General features: G+C 63.5%; 1 protein-coding gene across 3 annotated transcripts in view; it reads left to right on the forward strand.

Moving 5' to 3' along the window:
* EVPL (envoplakin) overlaps positions 1 to 10,212 on the forward strand; it is a 19,179-nt gene extending 8,967 nt beyond the window's left edge. For all 3 annotated transcript variants that reach the window (XM_039859292.1, XM_039859290.1, XM_039859291.1), the window contains 8 exons: positions 3,411 to 3,589; positions 3,683 to 3,821; positions 3,960 to 4,153; positions 4,495 to 4,645; positions 5,345 to 5,428; positions 5,558 to 5,668; positions 5,761 to 5,853; positions 6,546 to 10,212. In XM_039859292.1, coding sequence (XP_039715226.1) covers positions 3,411 to 3,589; positions 3,683 to 3,821; positions 3,960 to 4,153; positions 4,495 to 4,645; positions 5,345 to 5,428; positions 5,558 to 5,668; positions 5,761 to 5,853; positions 6,546 to 9,986 — 4,392 coding nt within the window. In that variant the 3' untranslated portion in view covers positions 9,987 to 10,212. The remainder of the gene's footprint in view (positions 1 to 3,410; positions 3,590 to 3,682; positions 3,822 to 3,959; positions 4,154 to 4,494; positions 4,646 to 5,344; positions 5,429 to 5,557; positions 5,669 to 5,760; positions 5,854 to 6,545) is intronic.
* The last annotated feature ends 6 nt before the right edge of the window (positions 10,213 to 10,218 follow it).

A 10,218-nucleotide genomic window follows, 5' to 3' on the forward strand; every position in this document is an offset into this window, starting at 1 on the left:
GCAGGGTCGCCAGGCAGTGGAGACCCTGGGCTCTGAACTTAACCATGCACCAAACTCAGTTCCAGGAAGAAGCGGACTCTGTCAGCCAAACCCTGGCAAAGCTTAATTCCAGCCTGGACATTCAGTACAGCCCTGCCCCTGGGGAGCCCCCCGCTAACCCCACAGAGCTGCTACTACAGCTGGAGGTGAGATTGCCCCGCCCGGCCTCTGTACCCCTCTCCTGGGAAGGGGACCTGCCCATGTGTCTGGGGCTCACCACACCCCAGGTACCTAGCCCTACTCTGAGCCCTAGTCTTGGGGGTCAGGAGAAGGGGGTCACCCCAGCAGAAGGAGGCTGGTCTGTTACTAGCAAGCTCCTCCCCTCTTTGGACCTCAAGTTTCCTCGTCTGTCATGTGACAGGGCCTCCAGGATCGCTCCGAGGCCCTTGGGCTCCCACTCCAGAGGCCTGGGTGATGCTGGGTGGCCCCCCTCCACCCCATCCCACAGACCCAAGGGTCCTGGGTCCCCAGGGAGGGGCTTCTTTTCCTTTGCTGACCTAGAAACCCTCACTTTATGAAGGCCAGACCCTGGCTTGCTTGTGGGGGTGTGGGTATGGGCCAGGCCTGGCCTGAACCCCCACTGCCTGGGACCCCACAGGCAGAGGAGAAGAAACTGGCCATGGCTGAGAAGACTATTGGGGACCTGCAGCGGCGGAGCCGGGAAGTAGCCCCACTGCCACAACGCCGGAACCCACCCCAGCAGCCTCTGCCTGTGGACAGCATCTGTGACTGGGACTCGGGAGAAGTACAGGCCCAGCCACCCTGCCTCTCTTGCTCCCTCCCGCCTACCCCACCCCACTCCACTTCTGGTCTCAAGCCACTCTCCACATGCTCTTGCTCTGCTCTGGCCTGTCCTACTCCTGCCCCCAGCACCTCCACCTTACTCCCTGCTCCTGCCTCTGTGCCCCCCTTGGGCTTTGTGTCCTTTTTCTGGCTCCTGGGCCCCTGGAGCATGAGCCCCTGCCTGCCCCCTGCGGGGTGAGCGGTATACGCTGATGGACAACACGAACCCACACACCTGGGTCGTGCAGGGCCTGGGCGGGGAGACCAAGCGCGCCCCGGCCGCCTGCTTCTGCATCCCAGCTCCGGACCCCGAAGCCGTGGCCAGGGCCTCCAAGTGGGTCTCCCTGGGGATACACAGAGGCAGGAGGCGGGCTGGGGATCTAGCCAGGCCCCGTGGGGTCCGAGGCCGGTGCCTGGCCTTCGCCTGGACTGGTGGCGAGGGAGGAGGCTCACCTTCCCTGCTCTCCTCCCTCCAGGCTGGCTTCGGAGATGCAGGCTCTGAAGCAGAAACTGGCCACAGCCCAGAGCCGCCTGAAGACCAACGTTGTGGAGCCCTTACGGCCGGGCCAGCAGGGTACCACGGACTGGCCAGGGAGTGGGGTGGGGGGTTGCTGGAATAGAGGGAGTAGATTCCTACTTTGGCCACTGCTGGAGGGCTGCGGTGGGCCGGGGTGGCCCTGGGTTAAGGATGTCTGCTCTGGGCATTCCATCTTCTGGGTCGGCAAGCCCCTGGGGCTGTCCCTCCCTCAGTTAGGCCCTGCCCATCCCCTCCCTGCCCTAACCCACACAGGACCCTGTTTGGGTACCCAGGGAGGAGCCTCTTGGACAGGCGGGCAGATGGGACACAGGCCCTGGACCCTCACCGTCTCCCTGTGCTCCCAGCCCCAACTGGCTCAGCCACAGCCGACCCACAGGCCCAGAAGCTCCTGACACAGATGACCCGGCTGGACGGGGACCTGCGGCAGATGGAGAAGCAGATACTGGCCTGGGCCCGGGCCCCACTCAGCCGCACCACACCGCTGGAGGACCTGGAGGGCCGCATCCAAAGCCACAAGGTGGGCGAGCGGGGGCAAGAAGCGGCCCTGCCCTGGGGCTGCAGAAACTAAGCGAGGCAAGTTTGGGAGCCACAGGGACCTGAGGTGGACAAGGGAAAGCACAGTGCAGCGCTCACGCAAGCTGCTTCCCGTCCTGGCCCCCCCCACTAACCGGCTCTGTGACCTTGGTCGATTCGCGTAACCTCTCTGGGCCTTGGCTTCCTCATCCCTGAAAACGGGCGCAGGAATACCCAGCTCATCCTGTTGTCCTGAGGATGGAGTGTAGTAAGGCCCGGGAAGGTTCTAGAAGGGCAAGGCCCAGAGTAAACATCCTATGACCCCAACTCAGTAGGTGTTGAGAGGGACCCGAGAGCAGCCAGGAAGCCTGGAGCATCTTAGGGGTGCTTGCTCCCAGGAGGCTAGCGGGGTCGGGGGGGAGGGGGCCCCTAGAGAGCAAGCCATGTAAACATGATCAGAAAGAACTTGTCCTCAGAGGCACTAATAGTGAAAGTGTTCCTTCCCCACACCTGGGGGTGGGGTGGGGGTGCAGGTGGGGGTGGGGGTAGCAGCCTTCCAAACCGGTTTCTACGCAAACATATCGTTTGGGTTTAGTTTTAAAGTTTTGAATCTGTTGCTGTGCAACTTGTGATTTTCACTGCACAACGTACCATAGGGTCATAGGGCCCTGGAGTCGGGATGGGGCGCTGCAGCCAGGGCAGAGGGTGGGCCAGGCGGGGAAGGATGACCATTAGGAGCTGCAGGTTGCAGGGACCTGGAGGCCTCTTTGAGGTAGAGATGAGCGTGCTGGGTGTTCGTGAGGGCATCCCAAGGGTGCTACCTGTGGGGTGCAGGCAGGAAGCAGGAGCAGCAGAAGGAGGCACTGTACCCTGATGCTGCCTCAACAAAGACCTCCGCCCACCCCGGGGGGGGTCTGGCCCTGATAGGGGGCTGGGCCTTCACACCCCACGTTAAGTCACTGGTTACGCTGCCCTGAAACAGCTCTCTGGGGCCCCAGATAGGTCCTTGGGTTTTGAAGTCACAGGAGTGTTGGGGTCCATGGGAAGCCCAGTTACACTGGAAGGCGGGCAGGGCATGGCACAGAGTCAGCACCTATGACTTATAGAAGAGATAAATGAAAAAGTGATAAAAGAATGAACGAAATAACCCCAAGGAGACAGAGCGAGGGCTTTGCTGCCGAACCTTTAGCAATGGGGCAGGGGACTGAAGGCTTGTGAATAACAAGACAGTGACATACAGACTGTGGTGGGCGACTTCGTGCCTGGCACTGCCAAGCTCCTGACACACATGGTCTCATTTCATCCTTCCGTTAATCATTCTGTAGATGAGGAGACTGAGGGTCAGAGAGGTTCACCTGCCCCAGGTCATCCACACGGGGATTAGCAAGGCCAGGACTGCTCCCAGATCTTTAGCCTGGGCTCAAGCACATACCCACCACACTCTCAGGTTCATGGGCGGAGTTAGGTCAACCTGGCAGGAGGGCTGGGTGAAACTCGCCTGCCCAGAGCACACATCCCTGACCCCCACCCACCCCAGGACACAGCCCAGCAGCTGCAGAGCCTGGGAGCAGAGAAGGAGGCAGCTCAGCAGGAGTGCGAGGCGCTCCTATCAGCTCGGCCTGCGGGCCCAGCCGCCTTGCACCTGCCCGTGGCCCTCAACAATGTCAAGAACAAGTACAGTGACGTGCAGGTTCTCTGCAACCTCTACGGAGAGAAGTGAGTGCTCCAGGGCCTGGGGAAGGGGTGGCTGGGCCGGGCGGCAGGGGTGAGGCTGAGGGAGTGACTAACCATCGGCCTCCCCCGCGGCAGAGCCAAGGCTGCCCTGGGTCTGGAGCGGCAGATCCAGGAAGCGGACAGGGTCATCGGAGGCTTCGAGTCCGCGCTGGCGCAGGAGGCCCCCATCCCCGCTGGCCCAGATGCCCTGCAGGAGAGGGTCAGCAAGCTGCAGGTAAGGGGCCAGGTGGCCTCCTGGCGGGAGGAGGGGCACAGCCTGAACAGGCATGCCGAGGCAGGTGGGGAGCAGACGTGGAGTCTCACGAAACCGAAACCGCAAGGGGGCATGTCGCTGTGTCCCCGCCTCCCCCAGCGCCAGAGAAAGGAGCTGCTGGAGCAACAGGCCTACGTGCTGGGGCTGCACCGCGAGCTGAAGGCCGCTGAGCACGCGTGCTCCGCACTGCAGAACAATTTCCACGAGTTCTGCCAAGACCTGCCACACCAGCAGCGCCAAGTGCAGGCCCTCACTGACCGCTACCACGCCGTGGGGGACCAGCTGGACCTGCGGTGAGTGGCTGGGCCGTCAGGGCTCAAGGCATGCCCCGACGGCACACAGCAGCTGCTGCCGACGAGCCTGTGACCTTGCACCGGTGACTGTGCCTCTCTGGGCCTCTACGGTGGGATAATAACAGTGCCTACCCCCCAGGGTGGTGTCTGGCAGAGGCTGTCCCATCCATCTCATAATGCCCAGTACCAGCACGAGGCCAGAGTTCGGGGATCAGTGTGGCAGCTACTCAGGCTTCCTGATGGGTGTCTGAGAGGGAGGCGCCCACCAGCCCCCTCCACGCTCCCCTCATTATTCCTGGAGGGCAACTCTCACCTCTGCTCGGGGCCTCATCCTTGCACAGGGAGAAGACCGTGCAGGACGCTGGCCTCACCTACCAGCAGTTCAAGAACTGCAGGGACAACTTGAGCTCCTGGCTGGAGCACCTGCCCCACAACCAGGTGCGGCCCAGTGATGGACCCAGCCAGATCGCCTACAAGCTGCAGGCGCAGAAGGTACGGGGTTGGGGCTGCTGGCGACTTGGGGTCAGGTCAGGCCCCTGCCGGGAGCCATGCCCACCCTCCCTGGCAGCCTCCTCCGCAGGGAGAGCCACCTGTGCGCGTGTGGCCCCCTAGTGGCCAGTATTCTAAGTGACCTCAAAGGCATGTGGCCCCCTAGTGGCCAGTATTCTAAGTGACAGAGGCCTTGGGTCATCACCACCACCCCCCACCCAAAATGCTCCACTGTGCCCACAAAACACGGCCGGCGCATCACTGTGTGGTCCGAGGTAGGAAGCAGGCTCTATGCTCCTGGGGTTCCAGCTCTTCCTTCCTCACATTTGGCAAGCCTCTGCCACACACTGGCACTGCACCAGGGGCCGGGGGTGCAGCCCAGGCTGGTGGGGGCCGGTGCGTCGCAGGCCATAGTGCTGATAAGCACTTGGCGGAGAAGCCAGAGCACTGTGGGGGTCCGCGGCAGGACACGTGTGAGGGTCGGGGCAAGTGACATCTAAGCCGAGGCCTAAGGAATAGATAGGACAGCCAGGTGGCACGGGTGAAATGCCCCAAGCCGAGGCCATGTGGGTCAGGGAGAGGAAGGGCAGTTTCCCACACAACCCTTCCTGCCCCACCGGTGGCCCCGGAGGAGCCCGGCTGGAGGCGAGTCCGGTGACTGGTGCGACCTGATCTCCCTGATTCTCACCTCTTCCTGGGCAGAGGCTTCTGCAGGAGATCCGGGGCCGGGAGCAGGACAGAGCCACGGCATCCCGCCTCTCCCAGGACCTGCAGGCGGCTCTCCAGGTAAGCGGGTTTTACTGCCGTTTGTCCCTCCTTATCCGCCCGCCCTCCCTTCCTCTGCCAGGCCCCTGATCTCCCAGCCCCAGCTTCCCCCACTGACCACCAGCCTGCTGTCCTTGCCTCCCTGCTCAGGACTACGAGCTACAGGCAGAAACCTACCGCTGCTCCCTGGGTCTCACCCAGGCAGGCTCGGCCCCCAAGAGACCCCGAGTGGCTCCCCTGCAGGAGAGCATCCAGGCCCAGGTAAGATGGCATCCAGAAGTACCAGAAGGCTCTGCGGCCTCTGTGGCGGGAGCTGACGCCGCTCTCCCTCCCCCTCCCTTTGGCCTCTCCAGGAGCAGAATCTGACAAAAGCCTACACCGAGGTTGCGGCTGCACACCAACAGCAGCTGTGCCAGCTGGAGTTTGCCAGAAAGATGCTGGAGAAGGTACGGGGAGGGTGCCCGCTCCGTTCCCACCCTGGGCAGCCTGGCCCCGTAGTCGACCTGGCAATTTTCTTTTGCCGCCTGCAGCTCTGGGGTTCTACGTCCCCCCAGTTCTCTCTCCAGCAGCTCTTACAGACTGGTCCCCATCTCAGAGTTAGGCCCTGGAGATGTCATTCGGGGTGGTCACAGCTTAGCCACTGGGCAGTCCCCCAGTGCGGACCAGAGAAAATCCCCACCAAGTCTTCAGCCTTAGGATCCAGCTACAGTGGGCAGGAGGCCACCTAGGTCCCCTCCCTGGGGGACCGGGAGCCAGAAGCTCTCCATGACTCTTAGTGACTGGTCAAGGGACTTGCGAGATTTCTCCTACCCAGAGGCGTGTTCCAGCACCCCCAGAGGAGTGTGGGCTCGTTTCTGGGAGCCCGGATGGAGGAGAAGGGGGGAAGGTGTGGAAGGGAGAACCGGTCCTATTTTCATGTTCTAGTACAAACTTGGCCTGAGCACCGCCTCACATCCTAACATCATGGCACTGACGGGGCTTCTCAAAACACCTGCATCTAAGCGTCTCCGGTCTCCGGCTCCATGTCCTGGGACCTACCGGGAAGTGTCAGGAAGCAGGGAGGGGGTCTCTGATCTTGGGAGAGGGGAAGAAGGCCCCCTCCCCCCAGGACTCTTCCCTTCCTTCTCTCCCTCTGCAGAAGGAGCTCAGCGAGGACATCCAGGTGGCCCGTGACGCACAGCAGGGATCTGGGAGCCCAGCCCAAGCGGGGAGGGAGTCAGAGGCGCTGAGGTCCCAGCTGGAGGAGGAGAGGAAGCGGGTGGCCCAGGTGCAGCACGATCTGGAAGAGCAGAGGAGCCAGCTGCTGCAGCTGAGGACCCAGCGGCCCGTGGAGAGGCTGGAGGAGAAGGAGGTGGTGGAGTTTTACCGGGACCCCCAGCTGGAGAGCAATCTGTCGAGGGTGAAGTCCCAGGTGGAAGATGAGAGCAAGAAGCGGGCCAGCCTGCAGGCAGACCTGGAAATGGCGGCCCAGAAGGTCGTCCAGCTGGAGGGCAAGAGGAAGGCCATGCAGCCTCATCTGCTGACCAAGGAGGTTACTCAGATCGAGAAGGACCCCGGTCTGGATAGCCAGGCGGCCCAGCTCAGCAGCGAGATCCAGCAGCTCCGTGGCGAGAACACGGCTGTGTCGGCCCGGCTGGAGGGGCTCAAGAAGGAGCTGCTGGCCCTGGAGCAGAAGGAGGCCAATGTGAAGGAGAAGGTCGTGGTGAAAGAAGTGGTCAAGGTGGAGAAGGACCTGGAAATGGTCAAGGCCGTGCAGGCTCTGAGGCGGCAGGTGGAGGAGGATGCTGCGCAGAGGAGGAGGGCAGAGGAGGCCGCGGCCACGCTGCAGGTGCACATCGAAGACCTGGGCCGGGCGATCGGCGCCGTGCAGCCCAAGGTGATCGTGAAGGAGGTGAAGAAGGTGGAGCAGGACCCAGGCCTTCTCAAGGAGGCGTCCAGGCTGCGGAGCCTCCTCGAGGGGGAGAGGAGTAAGAATGCGACGCTGGCCAGGGAGCTGGAGGAGCTGCGTGACAAGCTCAGCACGGTGGAGAAGCAGAAGCCCAAAGTGGAGCTCCAGGAGCGCGTCCACGAGATCTTCCAGGTGGATCCGGAGACGGAGCGGGAGATCGCGCGGCTCAGGGCCGAGCTGCAGCAGACCGCCAGCAAGCGGGGCAGCGTGGAGAAGGAGGTGGAGAAGCTGCTGCCTGACCTGGCCGTCCTGCGGGCCCAGAAGCCCCTGGTGGAGTACAAGCAGCTGACGCGGGAGGTGGTGAAGCACGAGAGGAGCCCAGAGGTGCTGCGGGAAATCGACCGCCTGAAGGTGCGGCTCAACGAGCTGGTCAACGCCAGCGGGAGGGCCCAGGAGCAGCGCATCCGGCTGCAGGGGGAGCGCGACCAGTGGAAGCGGGAGCGGTCCAAGGTGGAGACCCAGACGGTGAGCAAGGAGGTGGTGCGCCACGAGAAGGACCCCGTCCTGGAGAAGGAGGCCGAGCGGCTCCGCCAGGAGGTGCGGGAAGCGGCCCAGAAGCGGCGGGCCGCCGAGGACGTGGTCTACGAGCTGCAGAACAAGTACCTGCTGCTGGAGAGGAGGCGGCCCGAGGAGAAGGTGGTGGTGCAGGAGGTGGTGGTCACCCAGAAGGACCCGAAGCTCCACGAGGACCACAGCAGGCTGAGCCGGAGCCTGGATGAGGAGGTGGGCCGGCGGCGGCAGCTGGAGCGGGAGGTCCAGCAGCTGCTGGCCGCCGTGGAGGAGAAGGAGGGCCTGCTCAGCTTCCAGGAGGACCGCGACAAGAAGCTGGCCGTGGAGAAGGAGATGCGGCAGCTGACCTTGCGGATCCAGGAGCTCGAGAAACGGCCTCCTGCGGTGCAGGAGAAGATCATCATGGAGGAGGTGGTCAAGCTGGAGAAGGACCCGGATCTGGAGAAGTGCACGGAAGCCCTGCGGCAGGACCTGGACCGGGAGAAGACCCAGGTGACGGAGCTGCATCGGGAGTGCAAGAACCTACAGGTCCAGATCGACGTCCTCCAGAAAACCAAATCGCAGGAGAAGACCATCTACAAGGAGGTGATCAGGGTGGAGAAGGACCGGGCGCTAGAGGGCGAGCGGTCTCGGGTGTGGGAGATGCTCAACAGGGAGCGCGCGGCCCGGAAGGGCCAGGAGGAGGCGCTGCAGCGCCTCCGGGAGCGGATCGACAGGGCCGAAGCGCTGAGCAGGACCTGGAGCCGGGAGGAGACCGAGCTCCAGAAGGCCCGGAACCAGGGCAGCCAGGAGTGCAGGCAGCTGCAGCAGGAGCTGCAGGAGCTGGAGAGGCAGAAGCAGCAGAAGGTGCTGCACCTGCAGGAGGAGTCGAAGCTGCTCAGCCAGAAGACGGAGAGCGAGCGGCAGAAGGCGGCCCAGCAGGGCCAGGAACTCTCGCAGCTCGAGGCGGCCATCCTCCACGAGAAGGACCAGATCTACGAGAAGGAGAGGACCCTCCGGGACCTCCACACCAAGGTGAGCCGGGAGCAGCTCAACCAGGAGACCCAGACACGAGAGACCAACCTCTCTACCAAGATCTCCATCTTGGAACCGGAGACGGGGAAGGACATGTCCCCGTATGAGGCCTACAAGAGAGGCATCATCGATCGAGGCCAGTACCTCCAGCTGCAGGAGCTCGAGTGTGACTGGGAGGAGGTCACCACCTTGGGGCCCTGTGGGGAGGAGTCGGTGCTGCTGGACCGCAAGAGCGGGAAGCAGTACTCCATCGAGGCCGCCCTGCGCTGCCGGCACATCTCCAAGGAGGAGTACCATCTCTACAGGGACGGCCACCTGCCCATCTCCGAGTTCGCCCTGCTCGTGGCCGGGGAGACCAAGCCCTGCCCCTCGCTCTCCATCGGCTCCATCATCTCCAAATCCCCAGTGGCCTCGCCAGCCCCCCAGAGCTCCGGTTTCTTCTCTCCCAGCTTCTCTCTCGGGCTTGGCGATGACAGCTTCCCCATTGCCGGGGTCTACGACACGACCACAGACAACAAGTGCACCATCAAGACGGCCATGGCCAAGAACATGCTGGACCCCATCACCGGGCAGAAGCTGCTGGAGGCCCAGGCGGCCACGGGGGGCATCATAGACCTCCTGAGCCGAGAGCGCTACTCCGTGCACAAAGCCCTGGAGAGGGGGCTGATCGAGAACACCTCGACCCAGAGGCTGCTCAACGCCCAGAAGGCCTTCACCGGCATCGAGGACCCCGTCACCAAGAAGCGGCTGTCGGTGGGCGAGGCCATCCAGAAAGGCTGGATGCCACGGGAGAGCGCGCTCCCGCACCTGCAGGTGCAGCATCTGACCGGGGGGCTCATCGACCCCAGGAGGACAGGCCGCATCCCCATCCCGCAGGCCGTGCTCTCCGGAATGGTCAGTGAAGAGCTGGCGCAGCTCCTGCAGGATGAGTCCAGCTACGAGAAGGATTTGACAGACCCCATCTCCAAAGAGCGGCTGAGCTACAGGGAGGCCATGGCACGCTGCCGCAAAGACCCCGTGAGCGGCCTGCTGCTCCTCCCTGCTGCCCTGGAGGGGTACCGCTGCTACCGCTCAGCCTCCCCCACCGTACCCCGCGCCCTGCGCTGACGGGGGCCGAGCAGTCATGGGGAGAGTGCGTGAGGGGCGAGGGGAGGATGCGTGCACCCCTCACCCCCATAGCCTGACCCGGGGGGGCGGGGGTAGGCTTTCCCTCTGTCTGATGGCCGTTCTGTTACTCAGCTTCACGGTGTTGGGCCCCCGCCCCTTAAGTTGGTGCCCGCCCATCCCCGACCTGGTGATCAGCAGCCCTGTGTCCCTCCCTCCTCCCCCGCCTAGTACT

Source organism: Pteropus medius, unplaced genomic scaffold (assembly GCF_902729225.1).
Source record: "Pteropus medius unplaced genomic scaffold, Ma_sr-lr_union100, whole genome shotgun sequence".
NCBI lineage: Eukaryota > Metazoa > Chordata > Mammalia > Chiroptera > Pteropodidae > Pteropus > Pteropus medius.